Here is a 24,703-nt window from a genome sequence, read left to right as displayed (position 1 = left end):
AAGTCTCCTATTTGAACCCAGCCGCTACTGGCCATTCTAACAGCTCAGTTGGCGCTAAAGAAATATCCTCCACACCATTACACCGCCATCACCAGTCTGAAGTGTTGCTACAAAGCAGGATGAATCTATTCTTCCAAATTATGACCCTTCTGTCCAAATGTTAGAAAAGAAAGACTCATCAGACCAGGGAACATTTTTCCAACGTTTTGTTTAATTTTGGTCAGCCCATGTGAATGGCAACCTCAGTTTTCTGTTTGTAGGTGTGGCGCCTGATGTAGGCTGCTGCTGTAGCCCACCTGCTTTAAGATTTGGTGTTTTGTGCATTCACAGATGCTGTACTGCGTAACTTGGTTGGAGTTTACCAGAGTTTGTAAGGTTGCCAAATTCGGAGTGTCACATTTTGAAATAATGTTGTTTTGTGTAAAAATCTATGTAAACGCTAGAGTGTGAAAAAAAGTCCACTTGACAATCCAGCCTCATAAAGCAGATATACAGGGAAGAGCAGAGGCAGTAAAAAGCAAAGTCAGGTCAAAGCCAGGAATGCTGTGCTCCTGGCAGTTGATTGATTATTGCAAGCTTACTTATGTTTTTCCACCCATTATTCAAAAACACACAAAAATCACAAAAGTAAATGAATCAATTAGAAAAACCCCTTAATTCATAAAGTAATTAGAGTCTCTAAAAAAAACTGTTAAAACATAAAAAATACAAAAAAGAAATCCTATCTCAGAAAGTGGAGGAGAAATGTGAAGTAGGATAAATAACTCAAGTACTTTACATAATGCTTTAGGCAAAAAATAATTCATTTTTTTGAATTGCAAATTAAAAACTGGAAATAAAATTAAAAGACTAACTGCGCACTGACGAGAAAAAGAAGAAAAACACCAGGAGGAGGCTACATGTCACCTGAGACCTCAGTGGCCTGTACAGCAGGGTTCATTCATTTGCAATTTAACCGGAACAGTCACACAGCTGATAGACAGAATGGATTAGACCTGCAAGTATGAAAAATGATTTTAGCATCTGGGCAACATGATGAACTATTACATTATGTATGATGAGTGCCAGTTGGCTTTAGGCTGTTCTGAAAGATTTATTTTAGTGGAGCCCACTCACTCCACATGCACTTGTGAGATAAAGACGGACCTATTCTGGTATAGTTCAAATGGTCTCTTAAAATACGCTGTAGTCAGATGTGATACCACTGACGGAGAGATGGCTTCAGTGCAACTATAACAACTATTTTTTTTTTAGTGCTGTTCGGCAGTTTAATAAAAAAAGCAAAAAATGTGTTTTCCCAATTACACACTATCATTTCGTATACAGTCAAATGTGAGATGAAGGTTTAAAAATCAAATACTAAACCTTATTGTTTTTAATCCTTTTTCTTTGAAATTGATTGATTTACTTTTAAAGACCTGGTCAAGATAGCAGCTGTACATCACTACTGTTTCTGACGCACTTTCTATATCAAAGTAAGTCTGAATAGTTTTTAATAACGGACATCAATGAACAACATAAATCAACAGAGCTACTCATTGAAATGCTGTTAATGTATTATGTTATTGTTATTAAAGGGTTTCTTTTAATGGATCACCTTGAGATTTTAAACATACTGTATATGAACAATCAATAATTATCACAAATGGGAATAAAAACATTGTCTCTGTATCGTTTAGATTATTCTGGCATGTGTTATAACAGTTGTAATTATAAAGGCTCATGAAAATGTAAAGCCTTCCACTTAAAACTGTATTTATAAATCTACAGGACAACCATATATACTGGATGATGTGGTGCTGATTTATACAGCAATATACAGCAACACTTTGTGTGGTATGATACAAAGAGAGATCTTTTAATGTGTATACAAATGTTTGCACACACGCCTATGACAATGATCAGGAAACAAATTAGAATTAATCACGAAGGATACAGCATGCATTTTCCTCGAATGAAATCCCAGTTGTCATGACACCAGTTTTCTGTCACATGTAGACACTGCTTCCATTACTGCATGTGAACAGAAATATTATCCAGGGTTCACTGTGAAGAGAAAAACACAAGAAAGGAAATGAGAAATCCCAGGTTGCTTACACAAAATCCACACCTACATTTGCTAGCTAAATCTGTGAAGACCAATTCCTCAAAAGTTGGGATTCTGTATGATGTAAATAAAAACAGAATGGAAGGATTGGCAAATCTCATAACGTCCTATTTTATTCCCAACAGGACAGAGAAAAGATATCAAATGCTTAACATGAAAAAAATATTAGCTCACTTTGATGTAACATTGCAACAAAGGGCTGGAAAAGTAAAAGAAAGGAACATTTTACAACCAATTAGATTAGCTGGCAACAATTAACATAAAATGAGCACCTCTAAATGGGCAGAGATGCAAAATAATCCACTCACAAATTATGGAATAATTTCAAGACAATGGCGTAAGACTTTGAATATGTCATCTTCTGTATTCCATAATATCATCAAAGGATTCTGGAAATCCAGAGAAATCTCTGTGCGCAAGGGACAAAGATAAAAAACAATATTGTGCAGCCATGATCTCGAAAGGCATATATACCCATCCAGAAGGCGTCTTTTTCAGGAAAGGCCTCACATATTTCAGCGAGACACTACAGTTCAAGCCAACAAATGGAAATTTGGCACATCATGAAACATAAAAAAAGAAGACATAGGACTTTTGAGCAGCTAGAATTTTAAATGAGACAAGAATGGGACAACATTCCTCTCCCAAAAGTCCAGCATCTCAGTTCCCACATTTATAGACTATTGTTAAAAGAAGAGATGGTACACAGTTTTAGACCCATTTCTGCCATCAAATGAACTTAAAAAAAAGTACATTCCTCATTTTAAACATCTGACATACTTTCTCTGTCATATTATAAATAAAATATGGGCTCATGAGATTTGCAGATCATTGCATCCTGTCTTTGACATTTTACTCAGCATCCCAACTTTTTTGGAATTCAGGTTGTACATAAAATCACTCAAAAATCCAAAATGAATCTTTATTTGTTTAAGTTAAGCTCTCCCTGAAGTCCTGAGTGAGCACGCTGACCTTTGCAGGGTACAATAACGTTCTCTTTTTTATCCAGGTGGTCCTTGTGGAACTTGGCGTGGCAGCAGCGGCATTCGAGCGCTGGCGGAGGCTTAAAGAAGTCCCACAAAGGCCGGCTGCAGACCTCACAGCTGGACGGAAAATGATAGAGCGCGAGGATAAACTCGTGGCCCCTGTGGTTGATGTAGGAGCCGCGATCGCCATGCGGCACGGGTTCCAATGGAGTATCCTGTTCATGCCTGATGTCATCTTCACTGTTATACTGGATCGGGGAGACAAGAAGGCAAATGCAACACTTACCATTTACTTGAAGCAGATGGGTAAACTGAAGATAGGATAGCTGATGAGTCTTGAAAGTCTATGACAGAAAGGAAAGCATTGATGGTCCCAACTCATTACCTTTATCTTTGGAATTTCTCTGACATCTGCACGGTACACATCACTTTGACTTATAGATCTGACACGAACCAGCTTTCTGAAACAGGGAGAGAGATGGAGAAGTTAAGTCTAGTGCTAACCTAGCAAAATATTTACTTTAGGTATAGAATGATTTAAAAATATTGTAAAGAAAATGCCAATAATATGCAAATCAAGTCAGTTGAGATTATTTATTTCATTACCAACTGAATCACACATTTTTTGCCGTCATCTTTCTGTTTAGATTTATTTGATCCATTATATATATATGAATTGAAACCCAACAACCAACATGATTAACTAAAACCAAAAATTTCCAAACAGTTTCTAGATGAGAGTAATCAGAAGTAAATGTTAAGAGAAAGGTTAAAATTTTGAATGAATTGAAGGACAAAACATTTTATATGGATGTAATTTTCCCAGATTCCCAGAAGAGCAATGTACATTCATGTGTTCATATCATATTTCTATTCGTGTAACTCTTGGGTTACAGGAGGAAAATGTGCATATACATAGACGGGCACATCATATTCTATCCTGTGGGAAAGTGAAAAATTACTCATCTTCCAACGGCTTTGTGCAGTTATAAGCAGTTTCATGGCCATTATTGCAGCAGATTTTATCTACAGCAGTTTCTATTATATTCCACCAAACCTGCACAGCTTTGATTTTGCTATAACTCTTCATGCTCCATGTTGAGTATTACATAAGATGGAAAAGATGATGACAGGTTCACCTGCTTTGGTTGATAGAAGCGGACCCTTAAAAAACCAACAAAAGGGTATTTCCTGCAATGCTGAGGTCTGAAAACTAGAAACAATTAAAATTTGGGATAATCCTCTACATTTTAGACAAAGTTGCATTTGGTAAAACTGTACTGGATGGATTGTGAATGTTTTTGTGTAAAACCTATGGAAATTAAAACCCATTTGCAGATTCCAAAGCTTTTCCCGTTGAGCCTTGCTAGAATTTTCATTTGCTTAGTATTTTGCATCATGAGGTACACAAAGTACTTCTCATTTAGTCAATGAACATAACATTTTTGAACGCTGCTTTTAATGACTCACTCATTGTCCGGGGTCATGAAAAGGTTTGCTTTCTCTCCATCCAGCTCAGTGTTATAGAACAGGAGCTTTTTACTGCTCACCACCACATACTGTAGTGAGACAAAGCCGGACCTATACTGGTGTAATACAAATGGTCACTTTAAATACACTCATAGCTGTAGTATAACATAATTATTTGGTACTGTTTTGTTGTTTACCAATATAATATAGAATAAACTGCTTTTTCATTAATATTAACACTAACAACTCAAAAACAGTCACATGATAGATATGGGTTGAGAGACCACGTACTAGCCCTTGTTTCCACGTTTTGTTTCATACACCACGTTAATTGATATAAATTATTTCCTTTCCATTTAGACCCGATCAGGCAGCAGTTGTACATCACCAATGCTTTAGATGCACTCTCTACAAATTTCAAAAACTTTTAAATAATAGGCATGCACAACAAACAAATACGATCACCAGAGGCACTAATTGAAATGCTTAAGTCTTGATTTTTTACATTGTTTTTAATGTATCACCCCAAAAATTCTACACATGGGATTTTAAACATATATGAACCATCAATAATTGTCATGAAGCGCAAGAAAAAAAACAACATTGTTTCAGTTGAGTTCACATTGTTCTCTCGCATGTTATAACAGATGTACTTCTAAAGGCTCATTTTCCACTCAAAAAGAAGCCATAAAACCGTTTTAATACATTTACAGGACAACCATATATAGTGTGTGATGTGGTCATAGAAACAATCATATATACTATTAGCTTCACGTTATGTGCTACGATACACAGCTATAGATATTTATCGTATATACAAATGTTCAAACACATGCGTAATCTTTTTACAAACGCAAAGAGAAAAAGAAAATAAAGTCTTGTCATAATTATGATGATTAAAAAGAAAAAAGAAAATAGGGCAGTTTAATCGTGAAGATTGTCGCATCTTTTCACTGGATGAATCACTGTAATGGGAAGACTGTCCTGATTCTCCTTTTGTTAAAATGACCAAAAAATAAATCCTTTTTCTCATGACGTCAGCCAGTTTTCTGTCTGTATTAGTGTTTTTTTTAGGGCTTTTTGTGGGTTTTTTTGACAGTCTTCTCTGAAAAAACATAACACACGTAGGCACCGCTTCCAGACCACCATTACTCCACACGGATGAAAATATTAGCCAGGGTTAACTGTGAAGATAGAGGAAAATACAAAAAAGAAGATGAGAAAAACCTGGTATGCTACCAACAGTATGGCAGGACTTCAAAGGCACACCCACACAAAATCCACACATAGACTAATAAACAAGGAAGCTACCCAGTAATCACACAATAAAAGTGTAGATGCAGGGAAAAAAGCAGGCAGACACAGTTATATTTATTAGTGTGCATGTTTGCCCAAAGAAAAATAGAAGTAGAAGAAATGGTTTAATATTACAGGGAAGACGCCCATTCGTAGACATATAACAGCAGGAAAACACGTGTTGCTACTCACTTGACTTCTATTCTTTTTAAGCTAAAGAGCCTCAATTAGTGTGATTAGCAACAGTTGTGTTTACTTGCTATTTCATGTCAAAATGGCTGCTGTAAAAGAGGTTAGGCTAACTATAGCAATTAGTATAAAGGAAAAAACAGGGACAAACAACTAGCACCCGTCTCACTTGAATATAACCTACTAATAAATATTGATCCCACAAATTATGAGAATTGCTGATTTGCACATTAACTGACATTCAAAAGAAATAACCTGAGGTTCATGCTAAGCTAAGCTAAGCTAACTAGCCACTTTTTGTCATCTTAAAAGCAAGATTTAAAAGAAAAACTTTATATTATTTCATGGATTTACTCCTTCCAAACATGTCGAACCAGAATTTTCCCTAATATTTCTACTTTTTGGTGATATTAACGGAAACATTTTGTAACTTCGGGATTAACAGCGAGGTGACTTGCATTTAGCTGTAAACTTGGAAAGCACACAAAAGCATGCCTCAATACGTTAAAGCCACACATCTCATGCAGAGGTCCAGTTACCCTCTGTCCCTCCTCTTTAACTTTCTTCAGAAGAACATATCATCATCATCATGATTATCGTCATCATCCAATGCCCAACTCCAGTCTTTGAGGTCAAACTCAAACAGTCTGAAACATCAAGTATGAGGCGTTCAAGGAGCCTTTAGTGGTCAAAGAGCCTTTAGTGATCTATGGAGTTTGGAAAGAAAAGTGTCTGGACTTCTTTAGTTTCTTGAAGACATTTCGCCTCTCATCCGAGAAGCTTCTTCAGTTCTAAGAGCAATTGGTGGAGTGGCCCAGATTTTTAAGCCCGATCGGAAGTGTCTATCAGGACCTTCCTTAGGGACACTCTCAAAAGGGAGAGTCCTATTGGGAGAAACTTAAAGAAGTCCAAATGCTTTTCTTTCCAAGCTCCTTAGACTATGATGACCTGGATGGCTGTGTACCTTAACAGACAGCCTTTAGTGATGCGTTAATATGCTAGACAACACATGCCACTGTCAGAAGGGGGCACCAGCGGGATGGTTAGGGGTTCACCAGGTACTTTACGCTGCTTTCTATGATGAGTGGGTTAATAGACACGGCAGCGATGCAGGTGGAGAGGGTCACCAAGCTATGCTACTTACAGTCTCCCAGCATGAGAGACGTTAGAAATGGTGGGGTCAGAGGTGAAGAGATCGGGGGTCAGTGGAGGATGATACGGAGCATGGGGCCAGTGCTGAAGGACAAAAGCAAGTTAGGGTGTGGCTGAAAGTTGAAACTACTAACTGCATTAATGTTCTCATAAAACAAGACAGATACAGTTAATTAGTCCCACAAAAGGTTTGATGCCATCTTCTACTCAGTTAAGTCACTGCTGATGCTCGGTGAGGTGCTGTGCATTAATGATGCATTAATGCTGCATCATTAATGCAGATGGGAAGGTTCAGAAGTCAGTTTAAAGCAAAATATTGTACATCAGCCAGAGCTTTGGGTTTGTTTCAACTATGCAGAAGCTAGACAATGTAGTTAAGAAACAGCGTTTTTCATCACAATCAAACAGTTTGGAAAAAAATACGGTATTTTTCATGCTAACGAAAGCTCAGAAAAGGTTCAGACAATTGAAAGTGAGAAGAGAATAAGGCCAAGAAAGCACAAATCAAAACACAAAGGATCTCCTAATGAGCACTAGATTAGTCAAGTAAAATAACAAGCAGCATTTGCTGCATATTTATTTCATTTAAATTACAAATGCTCATATTATTTTTATTGCATAAATATTCGAACAAATTGCATTTTTATACTTCTGTAGTTAGTTTCTTAAAACATCAATGTTGGTGAAGTTTCTCAAACATGCTCACTTTTATTATTATAATAATAAAAACTGAAAAACATTTTTCCTAGATGACTGTGAAGGGGATACCCCTAGACAGTATGTAAAATTAAAGCTTATAGTTAAGAATAAAGTAAAATTTCCAAACTTATTTTTGTGGGTTTCTCACCTTGGCTTCCCCGGTGACGGTTGCTGCCGAGTGGATTGGATCTTTACAGCGCCTCGATGGGACATGCGAGGAGAGGACTTGGGCGAAGGTCGTGGGGATACTTGTGGAGAGGAATGGGGTATTTTTTCAGGGGAATTGCGTGCCACAGGGGGAGGACTCAGTGTCGGGTGTTTCGGGATGCGCTTAAGGAGGTGACTGACCCAGTGCTTCTGCTCCGTCTGAGAGCTGGTCAGGAGGAGTAGTTCTTTGGCCGTGGAGATGTCATAGTTCACTGTTAATAAGATTAAAAAAAAAAAAAGATTAAGAGAGAGAGATTTCCTTTTTATGACCAAGATTAGATTTTGCAGCTTTTCATACATCCACTTTAGCTTTGATCTTTTTTAGACATGTAGACATGTGAGAATGTGAATATTGGATGCAGTAGATGGGACATTAAATGGGTTTAACCATTTAAGTTTTGTGTGATATCTGATTGCACTCTAGTGTCTCTTGCCTGTTGCGCACTCCACCCAGGCAGCCTGTGTGAGGTGGATTATATCCTGATGTGTGCGAGAACAAGAAAGAACAGCTTTGGACCCACCCACCTCCCCCACCCCAATATCGAGTCTATGATGTATACATAAATCTATTACATGATGGTGCCATCCTAATCTTGTGTTTATGTGCGTTTTCTTTATTTTGAATTTTGACAGCAATTAATTTTAATATTTTGGGCTGTTTGTTAACCAGATGTTTGAACCCAGATGCATGTACTATGTACAGATTCTTGGGTATTTTTAGTGCAACCGTAAAAATCAAGTTTCCTGTTAAATCCTGAGTGAGCATGCTGACCTTTGCAGGGTATAATAACTTCTTTTTTATCCAGGTGGTCTTTATGGAACTTGGTGTGGCAGCGACGACACTCGAGCGCTGGTGGAGGCTTGAAGACGTTCCACAAAGGCCGGGTGCAGACCTCACAGTTGGATGGGAAATGGTAGAGGGTGACAATGAACTCGTGGCCCTTGTGGCTGATGTATGAGGCGCGATCACCAGAGTTTGTGGGTTCAGCTCCAGCATCCTGCTCACGCTTGCTCTCACCTTCATTGTCATATAGGATCTGGAGAGACAGAAGGCGGCAAATGCAGTTAAAACTTAAAGTTACAGAGGAAGTTTTGTCTTGAAGGTCTGTAAAAGCAAGAAAATAAAGAGAAGGAAACAGGGATGGTCTCAACTCATTACCTGGAAAATCCTTGGAATTTCTCTGACATCTGCACGGTACACATCAGTCTGAGTTACAGGTCGGACATGAAACAGCTTACTGAAAGAGTGAGAGAGATGCAGAAATGAAGTCTAATGCCCACCCAGTATGAGAAACCTACTTTATATAGAGTGATTCAAATTTATTAAAGAAAAGAAGATTGGTTGTTTTTATTGTCTTGCATTATTATCAAGTCCCATTGTTTACACTGGCTTTAGCTTATTCCCATGTTGCTGTTTGCCATTGCAAAGATTGATTATTCCCAGAGGATGAATCCAACACCCGGCAGCATTCATCATTTTTAGTTTTGCCTTAACTTCCAGACAACTACTGGATCGGGGTAACCAAGTCTCTTTAAGGTAAAGTGGCATAAAGTAGGACAGTATTGAGAGATGTGTTGTAACTGTGGCATTTAACACTCTGAAAGCACAAACCTTTGAGTTTCAAGAGTGAAAAATGCCTGGACTTCACCTGCTCTGTGTAGTTCTGAGTAGTTTTGTGGTCTTTATTTGAGCTGATTTTTTCTATGGTAATTTCCATTATTTTCCACCAAAAATCTGCACAGCTTTAACTTTGCGGTGAGTCACCATGCTCTCTGTGGAGCATTTGATGAAAAAGATGGTGACTTAAAATGTAAAATGATTATTATTATTTTTTAAATTTGGACAAACAAAAGAAAAAAAACATGTTCTGAATCAAATTCAGTGTTATATTTTAGATGATCTCAGTTATTTGGGATTCAGATATTTATTTTAGTATGATATTGCAAAGCACCACTGGCTAACAATGATTGGTGCTGCTCTCTCAAAGTGTGAGATTTGACAAAGGTTACAGTTATGATGATCTAGAACTCTAGACCTGGCTTGAAAAAGGTTTTACAGCCTTAAAACATCTATAATAATCGCGGGTTATTTTTAGAACGTTAATCCCGCGATAAACGAGGGACCACTGTATTTACTAATGTGTTCCATGTTTAAAAGGTGCTTTTAATGACTCACTCAAGGTCCAGGGTCATGAAAGGGTTAGCTTGCTCTCGATCCACCTCGCTGTTATAGAACAGGATCTTCTTACTGCTCACGACCACATACTGTAAAGGAAATGGAAAACAATAAACAATATAACAATATATGGGGAAAATATATATTTTTTTAAATGCAAGAAATATTGGTGGATTCATTACTTTTTTGTCCCAACCAAATCGCTTGGTGTTCTTGGAAGGAAGTGAGATCCAGCCCTCCAGCCTGGAGTCTGGAAAAACAGGAAGGTGTTAACATACAAAAGACAAAAACCTCTAATTGTGCGAATCACTTAAAAGCACATATTGACAGTCTCATGCTTTGGTGGCACTTTCTTTAAGAAGATAGCATTCAGAAAGGAAATTATTCCTCAGTAATACAAAAGGGCAAGGCACAGGATGTCCTATCCTCTGGTTTGAGACTATTACGCGAGAACTACAAGATTTCTAAGGAACTGCAATTCCAAAACATAACATGTGCATAGTAGAGATATCCAGAAAGAAAGGAACTTAATTATTAGCAGAAATCCACACACAACTTCACTCTCCAAATCTTTTGTAGTGGAATAAATTTTAGCAAAGCCGTGCTGTATCAAGCTGTGCGTGTTTGCATTGCAAGGATTAGAGAGAAAGCCAAACTGTACAGGGATTAGCTACAGGTTCGCGGTGTCAGGCAAGGGTTTGGAGTTATTTCATTCCAAACTCACTCAAATTAGGGAAGAAAATGAACCGTCCATCCATAATTTTATGGATAAATATTGTAAAAAGCTCTTTCAAAAAATTGCTTTGCTTTAGTTTCAATCCACATCGTGGCTTTGAACTGCCATGCAGGGTCACCTCTAGGTTCAGGTTCGGTTTCAGGCTCAGAGGACGGTTCATAGGTAAGGGCCAGGGGAGTTTGGCCCCGCTCCTGATGCCCATCATGCTCTTCTTCGTCCTCAGAGTCAGAGCCAAAGAGAGCGTGAGCCGAGCGAAGGTTTGGCCGAGTGTCGATGCAGACGGATTTGTGTGTGCGCTGGTAGGTGAAGGACATTGATTCTGAGGTGTGAGAGTGAGTAATGCGCACTGCACCGGACCATGAAGAGAGAAGTTAAGGTGAAATAAAAGGGATGAAAAGGAAGAGGCATAATGAGGAAAAAGAAAGGACTGGAAGAAAGGTATAAAGAAGTGCTTTCGGGCCCTGAATATAAATGTTAAAGCAAATCTTTGTGATGGTGACAGCAGGATGAAGGGTCTACCTGGGTATCCTTCTAAATCTAAGTCGTTGCCACTGCTGATGCTGGTGGAGTCCAGAGAGTGAATGCTGAGGGATGTGATCTGGGATCGCAGCTGCTCAATGTCGCTCTCTTTACTGTCCAGCGTCATCTGAAGATCTAGACGCATCTGGTTCTCTTCTGCCATCAGCTAAATAAACAAACAGCTTGTTAGCTGAACTCACTTTCTCACTTGCTGCATTATCAATCTAATGCAGAATATTGGGGAAATAATTAGAAACACAGAAACATGGAGAAATGTTTTCCCCTATACAATTTCATAGCATCTTAAATGAAGTAAAAAAAAAAACAAAAAACCAAAACATATCAAGCTGCAATTCCTTGAATGGCCACCTGAAGCTGACTGAAAAGAGTCCATGTGCAGAATGAAAGTGCCCAACTTTCCAGTAGAAATAAAGATGATTAGAGATTAGTAGTTAAACTTCCACAGTTTTAAAATAAATACACTAATGGCCACCAGTGCTACTCCTCAGCCTCCTAGTGGATGCACTTACGATATCAATTTGAAAGTCCTACATCACCTCGTTCTTGACTTACTGTATTCACAAAGTTGGGTGTCCATGCTGCCGCTGACAATACCCATCAACACTGATTGACAGTACTGCTCACAAAGTCACTATATGGAGCTCTTGTCTATGTTTGGGGCCGTCGGTAGCCTTGGAAGCATTTTAAATGCAATTAATCAGCCAAATATTTTGGTCTCCGTGTGTGTGGTTAACTGAACAAAAAAACAAAAACAAAACTGTCCAAGAAGTCTGTGATCCACCGAGTATTATTTGGGAATTTACCACTATGAATTGGCCATCCCTACCAACCCTCAAACACTTTTCATTCAAATATGGCCATTTCTGGCTTCAAAAAACCAAGATGCTGAGGGAAATAATAGTAAACTTGAGGCTTTTAAACAAAAGTAAACAAACCAATAGATCGTAATAAAGCTTCATCCATCTTCTATGCACTCTCAGCTCAGGTCCTGTAGAAAGCACTCCAAATCTCTAGCTGACACTAAATATTGAGAAATTCTAGCAAATCTTTTTCCCCAGTATCTCTGTCCGTCTCCTTCTCTACAGTAAGAATTTTAATTGGTAATCAAAATTCAGCCTCTCTCAGTATCTCACTGATTCTTTCTGGCAAATGTATCTGCTTATACGCCGTGCGTTTATTTTCTGGGAGTGTGGGTGTACTGACCGCCTCCATTTCAGCCAGCTGGTTCTGGTATTTTACGATGGCGGTGCTGAATTTCTCCTTCTCTGCTTTCAGCTCCAGCTGCAGTTTCCTGTTCTCCTTCTCCTTCTTGTGCACCTCGGTGTCAGTGCCTTGGTGGCCTCCCCGCACCTTCTCCCTCCTGTTCATCACCTCAGCCAGTTTGTTCACAGCCTGAGAGAAAAAAAAATAAATCATGTATTATATACTTTTACAGAGATCTATTTATGATAAATACAAGCCTGGTAAATTCAACAGGAAAGCCTGCAGCAATATGTTATGTGTTTCAGTGACTTTTACCCAGAGTTCAACACAACCCTGTAGCAGAAAATTACTCTTAACAACTGATGTGACACAAGAGTAGCATGCAAAAAATAAAGTGTAGCAAACTTTCCAGACCTGTGCAGGCACCCAGACACACACCTGAATTTTTAGCGTTCTTTCATTCCACAGCTGCTTTTCAAAGGACTCTTTGAGAGAGTTCTCTTCATCTTTTGCTTTCTGGAGTTCTATAAAAATAGCAAATCAAAACTCATACATGTTTCTTAACATAATGTTTCAGAAATTTGGTTAACAATTTACAGGAGAAATACTCTGTTTTTCGATAAACACAACAGTGGCTACTTTTCTGACAATTTTACATCTTTATCTGCATAAATAATGTCAACTTTTAACACACATTCTATAACTTGGAGGAAATGACTTCTTGATAGAAATTTGTTTTATCGGTTGCTCATTACAGAAGAGTGACGCTCACTTTGTTGCATTTCTTTCAGCTGGTTGTTGAGTTCTTCCTTCTCACTGGCCAGGTTGGCTACATCCACCGTCAGAGTACGATTGGACTCTTCCAGCTGTGAAGGTGGATAGAGCAGAGGTGAGGCGATGTTATCAGTGGATACTCTGCATAGCAGTCAGGTGACAAGAATACTTGAATGTACTTTGAGCTTTCCAGAATGAGTAAAAGGGAACAAAGCCAAGCCAAACATTAGTGACTCTTATTGTTCTTAATAGTTTATGTGGTTGCACAAATGATGGTCTTGAGGGTAAATTGCTACTGACATAACTAAATATTTCCCAGGGCATTAAAGATACCTTGCAGAGTTTCTAGCTACAACCAGTGGTATACAGAAGTGTCAAGATTTTCTGAGAAGGTGATAAGTTGCAAAAAAAATATAGCAACAGCAGGCAGGGACTTCATCCAAACAGCTAACAAACATTTTTTGGCTCGAACAAACAAAACTTCGCCGATCTTACCGAGCTGATGGTGGCCTCCTTATCGCTGAGCTCCTGCTGGTGCCTCATCATCATGTCGCTGATCTCTAGCTCCTTCATGATCTTTTCTTTCTCCAGATTGGAGAACTGCTCCTCAACGACAGAACGAGCCAACGTCTCAGCGTCTGCTTTGGTCAAGCTTTCTTCCAGCCGGGTTGTCAGTGACTTTCTGCAGAGGGAAAGAGAGCATGAATTACCATTATCTTATTAATTACCAGAGCTGTATAAATCCTAGAAAGACAGGAAGATCCCTGCTGTTATTACCTAAAAATCAACAGCCTGTAGTGCTACCATGCACTGATATTTCTGGGACTTTTTTGTCTTTGCTGAATTTGAAAGCATTATTTGTCCACAATAATGTTTGGCTCAAGTGCATCTGGGACAGCTGCTAATCTGGTTCAGCTTCATTCAGTCTGTGAAAGGTCGTGTCCTTCTGTTTGGCTGAGATTAATTTGAACAAGGGAAATGACACTAATCTGAGAAGACTGTTATATTCTTCAAGTACAGATAAAATGAATTTTGTAGAGTTGAGATACACATTTAAAAACTGCAAGTTTGAATGGTTAGTTTTTTGCTGCTTATGTCAATTTCCATACTAATCTGGTGATTAAGTGTTTACAGTGTTTTTTATACTGAAAGCAGAGTCGGCTAATCAAAGCACAGCAGCCACAGTTACCTTTCTTCCTGGTATTCTGCCAGTTGCTGCTGCACCTCTTCGTACAGCTTATTCTTCTCATCACGCTCATCCGTCATCTCACGGATCTGCGTCTTGTAAAGGGTCTTTCATAAAGAAATCACGTAGACCCAATCAGTTTTTAGATTACACTTACAGAGTAAACGTGTGAGGAGCTAGATAGCATGCACAAAAAGGAAAAGAAAAGAAAGAGTTACTGTGAAACAGTGCTGTGCCTCCAGTTGGTCCTTCAGTTCCTTCAGCTGGCCATCAGCCTCCTGCTTTTCCCTGAAACAGCACCAGAAATCTGTCAGTCATTGCTGCAGGCCAACTGAACACCAGAGCCAAAGCAATGTCTTTAAATCAGAGGAAATGAATGAGACTTGCCAACAACATTAAAGTCACTAATACTCTTGCTATATTTGTATATGCATATTATGCTCATTAGATATCATGGGTGCAGTCCAATACTCATACTACCTACTTAGTTAGCCAGAAAAAGATTTAGTCTGTTCGAGTACACTGTATTTTAAAAGTACCAAGTTGTGCAATTGCATGTGGTTGCATTCTGCATAAAGCGAGCCATCATGCTTTTCAGGGCATTTTGATGCACAATCCTCTGCAATATAGACGCGTCAAAAGTAGTATGAAGTATGTGCTATTAAATACTTCCTAAGGGCAGCTGCAGTATATACTGAAATTAAAATGAACAAGTATGCAGGATATGGACATGTGTCTGACCTGCGTAGTTCCTGGTTCTGTTTCTCCAGCATCTGCTTCATGTCTAACAGTTGGTTGAGTTCCTGTTTGAGCTGTTTCTCAGAGGACTGGAGCACAGACACCTGCTGGTTCTGTATCTTCAGTTCACTCTGGCTCATACTCCGCTTGTGCATCTCCTCTTCCAGACGTGAGGTCAGGTGCAACACCTGCAAAGACACAAGCAGGGAGTCAAAGCTGTGGTTAATCCTACTAGTAGCTGGTTAGACTAACTGAGCACCACTTTGTACAAAATGCTTGAAAATAAAATCAAATGCTCATTACAAGAGGCCGTTGGTCACCCACCTAGCTTTCCTCGTTCATCACCACAGAACGTAGATATTAAGTCTGTGATAATGTTTTTTTTGTTCAGTCAAAGCCATGGCCAGGTGCAGAATATGATTTTACCCCCAAATGAATTTTTCTTCAGTGAGTAAAATCACAATGTGAAATTTCAACAGTCTAGAAAGTTTACGTCAAGCAGTGTGATGACTATTATATACATAGTACACATACTATAACGATGATAATACTGACTGAATCCTGCATTGCAAGGCACAATTTCTTTCCATGGTACACCTTCCTTGTTGTAGTCATGATCATTGCACACAATGGAACCAGATTTTCTCCTTCATTTGCTACTTTGTTGAGTTTTATCCATTCTGTTCAGGTTTGATTTGTTTTTCCACAGTTGCCATTGCTGAGTGGATTAGGTAAACACCCTAATTTACTTTAATTTTAACAAGTGTGTATGAAAAAGTACTGTTGGATTTATGAAAAGTGGGGGGGGGGGGGGGAGAGAGAGAGAGAGGGAGAAAACCTCAGGTTTAGTAAAAGGTCTTGAGATGCTCGCTGTGGCACAAGTGAGAAAAAATGTTAAAATCCTCAAATATTAAATGATAATAATAATAATAATAATAAGAAATAAATAAATAAATAGCATCTGTTGCCAGGAAATGACAGTGTAAGTGATGATATCCAGAAATGATGGAAGTCATTTACAATGACAAGAAAAGATCATTTAAAATAAGATAAGCAATACCAGAGAGCTTTCCATTAATTATTTTACTTTATTTGAGGATTTTATGGCTTATGGACTTGGAAAACTGTAAATAATGACCCAAAAGTGGTGTGGTAGTAATAGAAACAAAATAATAATAATAATGTTAATAACAATAAGGGTTACAATATTAAGTAGTAGTAGTAGCAGCAGTATTCATTTTTAAGACTTACGCTTAAAACTCCTAGAACAGCCAGGCCATTTGTTTATATGCATGATCAGAAATACTTGTAAATTTGTTCATGCTACAAAAAAAAAAAACAACTTCAGATCTAAAAATATTAATACTGATTTGTGTATGAAAGGTTTGTGAGCTCGATTCATGAACAGATTTGTGCGTTCACGCCGTTAGTAAATGAGAGCTGTTGTGAGGTTGTTGTTTTAGAAATTGCTAAAATGGGTAACTTTGAAACTCTTAATATTTGATGTAGGATCATTTCTTCAAAACAATGTCTAAAGTTACTACTTTGTCGTTCATGTTTCATTTGGGACAAACCTCTTCAGAAAGTTTCTCCTTCTGTGCCTGAAATTCATCCAGCTTGTTCTGCGCCTGCTTGTAATCACAGTCCAGCATGGAGTAGTCCTTTTTTAGCTGCAGCAGCTTTCCCTCCACCTGCATCTTCAAGCTGCGCTCCTCCTGCAGGGTGCACTCCATCTCTGAACCGAAGGAAATCGCAAGGAAAGACATGAGCAGGACAATCTACACTGCGCTCGACACTGGAGTATTGCCAGATCATTGCTGCCTTTCAGTAAACTTGCTTGTGGCATGAAATAAATGGACTAACACGAGAGGGACAATCAGCAGCAAATCTAAACGTCAGTCTGTTCCGAGTTTTCTGTCAGCCTGCTGGGAATGAACTAGAATTATTTGTCAGTAATGTTTAACATCAATCGACCCTTCATTTGTTTCTTCAACAGCTTTTAAAAGTAGCAGAAGTCACCTTTTCTCTTTCATGACTGGCTTTTGCTTAAGGCAATGCCTTACTTTGGTTAGGTGAGTTAAATATGGTGTAAACCATCACATTCCCTCTCCCTCCCTCCCACTTCCTCACCTTTTAAGGCCTCGGACTTTGCCTCCTCTATGGATTGGTCGGTCTTCTTTTTATCAGCAAGCTTGGCTTTGGTGGCCTTGTGCTCTGCCTCCTCCTGCTCCAGACTCTGCTGCAGGGACTTCAGCTTGAACGTAAGGTCGATCTCTTGGTTGCTCTTTTTCTAAAGGGTCAAAGATGGATATTGGAGTCATAGTGTCTTATTTAATGAACAAAAGTTTTTAAGGAGGAACACTTCTCCCTTCAATTTGGAAATTTGTAATGAGTAATCAAAAACAACCTTCTCAAGCTCACTGAGCTTCTCCTGTAGCTCCTTTTTTTCAGTCTGGACCTTGGAAAGAGATGACTTCACTTCTTTCACCTCTTCTTCCAACCCTGAGATGCGTCCTTAAATAGAGCAATCGGAATTGTTTAAAAGAATGAATAACATTCATTACATGTATTCTTTTTATTTGTCAAGATGCTACCATCATGAGACTCTATACGATGTGACAGTGTTGAGCCGAACGTGTCGTAAATTAAAAACTGTGCCTGAACTGTTCAGCTTCAGACATTACATAATATCCCAGCCCACATACATCTTTAAATATGCAGAAAACATTGCACTCAGTGTTTCTTTTCCCTGACTCCACCCACACGGAGATTCTGACATGGGGTGGGGGGGGGGATCATCAGACATCACAACAAACAGGTAACACTGTGGTCTACGTACATCCCCTCTGACCTCAGCCAGTGGCCTCTCTGCCAGGAGTGAGCATGCTTAAGTTTCCACAAAAGGTTCTGGTTTGGCTTTTCCTTTGGCTTTTACGGCCACTTGCTTCACTCTCAGGCTTTTGAGCAGATGTTTCCACCTATGATCAGACATTTCCCAGTGCCCGATCCAGAAAAGTGATTCACATCTAATGTTGAGCCTTCAACTCCAACTTGCATAACATCTTTTTTTCCTGCTCTGTTTACTGCAGTCACTTTTAGGGAGTATAAAGATCACACTGATTACCTGTGGTTAGGGTGAGTAAATCAGTATTTCACTGCAGAGGTATTCATTCGATGACCTTTAACTATCTGACAAAACAAATCAAAGCTTGATGATGAACTGCTGAAAAAAGATTAAGCAACTATAGCTTAACATAATTTTACTTCTGAACATTGCTGATGAAGCCTGTAGTTTACCTACAACTGGCTACCAACAAGAGAGTCCAAACAGAACTCACATAACCTTGCTTTAAATCTGTTTATGGCTGTGTTAATACCTCTTGCTGTCAGAGTGTAATAGAGAGCCACGTCTCACCCTGTAGGTCATTAATAGTTTCTGTCCCCATGTTGCGGCCTCTCCTCTCCTCCTCCAGTTCGGCCTGCAGCCCCCTCAGCTGCTTCTCCAGCTCCATCTTGCCGTTTTCAAGCTGGCTGCACTTTTCCTGCATCTCCCCGAGGCTAACCTCCAGGCTCTGGGCTTGTTTCTGCACCTCCGCCTGACTCTTCTTTAACCGTGCTACAGCCTCTTGCTCAGCCTGAAGCACAGCATTGACGTCCTCAAGCTACGGATATTAAGGGAAGGAAAATAAATAACGAGAAGATTAAATTGTTTTTATGCTGAAGGCATTCAGAATTAGGGATTACCAATTTGGTATGTTTTTATTAACATGAATAAAAACACATTAAACACAGAAAAAAAAGAAAATTGAAAATAAGAGAAAGACAACACCATGTTAGGTGACTTTAAAAAGCTTCCCTCACTTGTTTTTGCAGCTGGATGTTCTTCTCATTTGAGATGTGTGAATTCTGGTTCTTCTTCCTCAGATCCTCTAGCTGGTCCCTCAGGTTGTTCACTGTTGAGTAAAAACAAAGTCATTTTTAGTTAGTGTAGTATAAAAAATTTAATCCATCCATACGATATTATAATACTGTCAATCCACAACTATAAATATTTCTGAGCCTGACATATAAATCCACAATTTGACTTGCCTGAGTCGAATATAAAATCAAATGACAACCAAAATTATGGAAAGATATTTCACAAGTTATACATCTGATATTTAGTTATGGTACTGTGCAATAGTCTTGAGCAACTCCTTAGATTTTAGTAGGAAAATGGGTGCAAACATGTACAGTTTGTACACGTCTAACAAGCTTGAAAGTCAGTGCTCGGCGTGACAACTTTTATTCTTCAAAGCAGCCTGAACTCCCTTAGACAAACTTTCTTATAGTTTAAGTAGTCTTCAGGAATTTTTCCCAAGACTTATGAAGGATATTAGAAATTCTTCTGTGGATGTTGGCTGCCTTTTGTTGCTGTGATGTATCACGTTTTTGGTTAAAAGCTCTTTGCTTTGCACTTTGTTTGTGCAGAAATGTTAGAAATTTGGAATTTTTCATAGATTTAACTAAAGAAACAAAAAACATATGCGTTTTGGATTTTGTGGCTGCTCGTAACAAAGTGGCAACTTAAGATTGGTTCTTTAAGCCTGATGATCCACAGTGTTACGTAGCTTAAACGAAACAGGTACAAGGACTGGACTGAAGACGAACAAAAAAAAAGAAGAAGAAGAAACGACAAAAAAACCTTCAAAACTTCTGTAGTACTGCTCAAAATCACTTTAAATAAAATAAGAAGTCCTCCTTTGACGCTCCTTTTAAGCAAAATTTAAAGAAATGAGGGACAGCTCAAGACTTTTGCACAGCACTCTACATTTGTTCATAGGTGCTCACACTCGTTCTCCAGGCTGCGTTTCCTGTCAGTTTCCATCTCCACCTTGCGCAGATTCTCAGCACTCTGGTGCTGCAGCAGAGCTCTCTCTCTCTCCAGCTGCCTCAGTGAGGCCTCGACTTTCTGCCTGCTGTTCATCTGATGAGAGAGGAATTCACACACAGTACGAGTGGAAACAAACTCTGAGCTTCTTTATCCCATCAGGTACATGGTTGAAATGCACCCGCTCTTACCTCCTTGTCTAATTCTTTGACGAGTTTGTCTAAACGGTTGGTAGCATTTCTGGGTGGTGGAAAAAAAGATTAAAATTTTTCACAGTTATTTAAAATTTGTCTTTTCAAAAATGTATTTATACATTGAAATTCTTCTTGCTTTTTTTTTTCTCTGCCGCTTTTGGATTTCCTTTAACGTCTCCTAATATTGGGATTTCTAAATGCAGCTTTGAGGATGGGATGTCACTTCCTGTTTTACAAAACATTTCTATATATCCGGAAGGAAGTGACACACCATATAAAAAACTCTTCAGGGAAACCAGTTATCCTTTGGTGATGTCTAATTTAAAAACCTTTTAACCAAGACATTTAATAAGCTGACTGAACACTGATTAACATTTACGTTTATATAGCTAATTTTTGCTATATAACTTTGCACTGTCCACATTTTGCTGTAACAAAACAAATTTCCCACGTGTGGGACTAATAAAGGTTATCTTATCTTATCAAACAAGATCATATGTTTTATCTTACCTGCACTTTTGCTCCAGCTCATCTTTGGCCTGCATCTCATTGTCGAGCTTCTCTTCCAGTTGGGAAACCTTTTTCTGCAGCTGCTCAAATTGACAGATGAGTGAATACAAAAATAGCCTTATTTGATTTTCATTTTCACCCCCCCCCCCCCCCAAACCCCCCCCCCCCCCCCAAACAAACAAACAAAAGAAAACAAAACAAAACAGAAAACTACCTCTTTCTTATTGTCTGAACAATTCTCCTTGTCCTCTGAGATTTCCTCACAGTCCTCTGAATCTTTTGCAGAACTGCTTTTACTTCCCTTTAGCAGCCTGAGAACGAGAGATGGACGGTCAATAACCACGAATGCTTGTAACTGAGTCAACCTCAGGTGGATTTCCAACCCTGAACGCATCACACACCATCATCAGGTCCACATTTCTACAAGCATGAGATACATTTTGTCCCAACCAGATCCATTAAAAGACATTTTTTGCCCAGTGTTAAGTGATTAGAGAGCTTAGAAAGCACTAACAGTAATACCTATAAGCCTAATCCTGAAACCATACACAGTGGAAAAAGCAATAGTGTTGAGATCTTTTTGGCGTCTTGGCAGAAATCTTCCAACCCACGCACTTTTTGCCAACTGTTAACCATCTCGGTGGGCTTGTAGTGGTGGGAATTATTGAGTGACTCGGCCACAAGGGCTGAATAACAACTTAACTATGTAAAGCCTTTTTATGACACCAGTTTTTGCAGAGTGTTCAGAATTCTTAAAATCAAAATACCTGTGCTTACAACAGACAAATTAAGGGTGATTTTAGAAAAGGTACACACTAATACGCAATTAGAGTGAAGGTACGAGTACGCACTCACATACAACACATTCACTTTTTACATGAGAAAAAAAAAATCAAGATCGGAAGGAGACACATGCTAGAGTAGTCTTAGTGTTGGCCGTGAGGTCGGATAATTGGTTTTGTCAGAAAGGGCATCCAGCACAAAATCTTTGCTAAATTAAACAAGCAGATTCATCCGCTGTTGTAACCTTTCTGGAAATATGTAATAATTATAATTAGCCTGAACATTTTATACTGCTTACAAATAGCTTTCATTTAAGTCTACAGCATTACTGCTCAAACTTTTTCAGCTCCCCTCGGTTAAATGTAACCAGAGATGGGCAGTAATGTGCTATGCAATTCCTTTTTTCAAGTAAAGATTAAAGTAAGGGATTGTTATTACAAAAAAGTAATTAGATTACTGTTACTTTCCCATAAGCACGCTGTGTTACTGCGTTACTAAACTGTGATTTTGTTTGTGTGAGTGTCTCATGACGTATGAACGTGCGACGTCTGTGGCAGCAACAGACGTGTGTAGATAAACAATGGAGAATATGGAGAGCGGGAGAGAGTACGAAAGCTTGGAAGTACTGACATTACTTTGAGTTTTAATCTGTAAGAAGTGACAAAAACATTAGAGTACGCTGTACACTCTGCGTGGGAAGAAAACTTTTTTCTACAGAGAAAAATTAAACTTTAAATCTGAGCAAGCACCTAGCAAGCCGCCACGGGAATGTGAAATTCACAGGGAAAACCCCCGGATCCCCCCACTGACATGACCGCTGCGACACCGGGCAAACCTCCCACCGGCCCCACTCCTGCTAAACAGGTGACAATAGATTGAATCTTTGACTTTATTTGTTTTTTGCCGTGTTTTACTATTTGAAAGAGCGAGTGTAAACACATATGCAGGAATATGTAGAAAATAGGTTTAAATGTTCAACAAATTTCTTCAGATTTAATTTTTGCTTGATGCAATGTGCATAAAGTTAAAAGATTAAAACTAATAAAACTGTTTTTAATAAGAGACTTTTTCATTTGATTCAATTTATATGATGGATTATGCAGAAAAAATAAAATTGGGCTGAAAGGTCTACTGCTTTATAATGTTTTCAGGTTGTGTATCATGCTTTGTTAAAGTAACTAAGTAATAAAGTAACTAATTACTTTTAAAAAACATGTAATCAGTAAAGTAATAGGATTACTTTCTTGGAAAAGTAATCAGTAATTAGTAACTACTATTTTCAAGTAACTTGACCAACACTGATTGTAACACTTGAGCCATTTACTTGAGCTGTTTCACTGCAGAAGCAGCTCCTGTGGTATTTGGGAATAGCTGCACTGTTGTGTAGCCAGATGGAAGCGACGTTGGTCTGGAAAATGACTGGTGATAAGGGGCACCGGCTGGTTAACCACAGAACAAATTTCAAGGCTCAGTCTCCCACGCACATGACTGGCTCAGCTGTTGTTAACGCTACGAAAAATGATCACTAATGATGTTGCAAAGAGAGAGAATGATATCTTATTCTGGTGGAGAACGCGTTCAGCATACCTGCTGTCTGTGTTTATTTTGAAAATGTGCATGTGAGCATAGATGACTCATGTACAGAAGACCAAATGTACCTACGGGTACAAAAAAGGTAACCTGAAGCTCATCTAACTGACTAGGTCCAGAAGCGTGGCTTGACTTTGTGTGGAACGGGAGGCAGATCTTTAAAGGGTATAAATTAATCTATTGAAATGGATTGTGAGCACAGCGTTTCATGTATGACGATTAGAAAACTGTGTGCGTTTTTGATCTTCACAACCAACTTGCCTTAGCCATTTATAAAGTGAATTTTATCCAGATAATATGTCTTGAACAATAAACGCTGCCATTTTTAACACAATAGCTTCATTTGGGTGATTGCTGCCTTAATGGCGGTTGAACCTGCAAGTGTTGTTTCATTCTATTTTTTGCTGAACAAAAGCAGGGTTTACAAAGCAGGATTCATCACAGGCGACAAGGGCAGTTAAAGAGGCTGTCAGAACAAGGCAGCAGTGTGGAGTTTTAACAGGCCTGCAGTGTCTGACTGGTGAGGCATGGGCGTGAAGCTGTCTTTTTCTCTCATATTTTAAGCACAGTGTTGTTCTAAAAGCCCGTTTCCTCAGTGTAATTTAGTGTTGCAAAATATCTACACACGCTGAGCTTTGTAGCACATAAATCTCAATTTATAAAAAAGAAAAGAAAGGAAAACTAAAAGGAACGCAAACATGAACATATCAAATACTTAAGAACAAAAGCAGAGTTAAAGTAAAATAAAAATATGAGATTCAAACACTTACTGATCCTCCTTGAAGTAGGTGAAACCGATAAATGGTAGCTGGTTGCCAACAAAGGCTTTGGGTGGAGGAAAGGTCTCAACATCTCCTTTCTCAACCTCTATGTCATCGAAGTTACTGGTGTCTATGTCACCTTTCAGCTCTGGCACAACTGGGGCCACAGCTGGAAGACAGGAAGAGAGGGATAGAGTCATGAAGCGAAAAAGGGGAACGAAGGAGGTGCAAACCAGGAGGGTTAAAGCAAAGAGAAAACTGCTGTTTTACATAAAATCAGACTGAAAACAATCCTGTGCTTGGGGATTTAAAATTAAAATAAATCAAAGACATTTGAGTGCTATTTTTTTTTTCACCAATTTGAATAAATGCATGTCCATTTTGGCTTTGGTTACTTCAGGAGTCTGCAGGTTGGCTTGAGCCTGACACCACTCCTTTTCCCGTACAGTGCTTGCTTTGTGCCCCATACACAGCGCCTTTCACAAGCCATGCCAAGAGAGAAGGTTCCTTCTGCGCTCTCTTTTCACAAGACTGAC

The 24,703-nt window shown here is 38.8% G+C and overlaps 1 protein-coding gene across 7 annotated transcripts in view; it reads right to left on the bottom strand.

Annotated features, from left to right (window-relative positions):
• The window catches only part of LOC102780311 (rho-associated protein kinase 2-like), a 38,535-nt gene continuing 13,832 nt past the window's right edge, over window positions 1-24,703 (bottom strand). The window contains exons 9-35 of one of the 7 annotated variants that reach the window (XM_087852795.1): window positions 24,177-24,336; window positions 21,248-21,344; window positions 21,034-21,113; window positions 20,521-20,569; window positions 20,290-20,425; window positions 19,321-19,412; window positions 18,875-19,121; window positions 17,867-17,973; window positions 17,590-17,749; window positions 17,034-17,194; window positions 15,463-15,647; window positions 14,940-15,009; window positions 14,725-14,828; window positions 14,031-14,217; window positions 13,534-13,627; window positions 13,200-13,285; window positions 12,762-12,950; window positions 11,538-11,703; window positions 11,137-11,364; window positions 10,465-10,532; window positions 10,283-10,371; window positions 9,266-9,344; window positions 8,879-9,143; window positions 8,048-8,318; window positions 3,479-3,554; window positions 3,080-3,341; window positions 1-2,046 (exon numbers count right to left, since the gene is read on the bottom strand). In XM_087852795.1, the coding sequence (XP_087708921.1) occupies window positions 2,033-2,046; window positions 3,080-3,341; window positions 3,479-3,554; window positions 8,048-8,318; window positions 8,879-9,143; window positions 9,266-9,344; window positions 10,283-10,371; window positions 10,465-10,532; window positions 11,137-11,364; window positions 11,538-11,703; window positions 12,762-12,950; window positions 13,200-13,285; window positions 13,534-13,627; window positions 14,031-14,217; window positions 14,725-14,828; window positions 14,940-15,009; window positions 15,463-15,647; window positions 17,034-17,194; window positions 17,590-17,749; window positions 17,867-17,973; window positions 18,875-19,121; window positions 19,321-19,412; window positions 20,290-20,425; window positions 20,521-20,569; window positions 21,034-21,113; window positions 21,248-21,344; window positions 24,177-24,336 (3,722 nt within the window). In that variant the 3' untranslated portion in view covers window positions 1-2,032. Of the gene's footprint in view, window positions 2,047-3,029; window positions 3,342-3,478; window positions 3,555-3,960; window positions 5,748-6,407; window positions 6,696-7,192; window positions 7,285-8,047; window positions 8,319-8,878; window positions 9,144-9,265; window positions 9,345-10,282; window positions 10,372-10,464; window positions 10,533-11,136; window positions 11,365-11,537; window positions 11,704-12,761; window positions 12,951-13,199; window positions 13,286-13,533; window positions 13,628-14,030; window positions 14,218-14,724; window positions 14,829-14,939; window positions 15,010-15,462; window positions 15,648-17,033; window positions 17,195-17,589; window positions 17,750-17,866; window positions 17,974-18,874; window positions 19,122-19,320; window positions 19,413-20,289; window positions 20,426-20,520; window positions 20,570-21,033; window positions 21,114-21,247; window positions 21,345-24,176; window positions 24,337-24,703 lie in introns of those variants that run through there. The other 6 variants (XM_087852796.1, XM_087852794.1, XR_015720755.1 and 3 more) reach the window with 6 other exon arrangements.

Source organism: Neolamprologus brichardi, chromosome 15 (genome assembly GCF_056152115.1).
Source record: "Neolamprologus brichardi isolate AB-2024 chromosome 15, ASM5615211v1, whole genome shotgun sequence".
Lineage (NCBI taxonomy): Eukaryota > Metazoa > Chordata > Actinopteri > Cichliformes > Cichlidae > Neolamprologus > Neolamprologus brichardi.
Note: the sequence above shows the minus strand (reverse complement) of the source record. Positions and strands in the feature narration are given on the sequence as shown.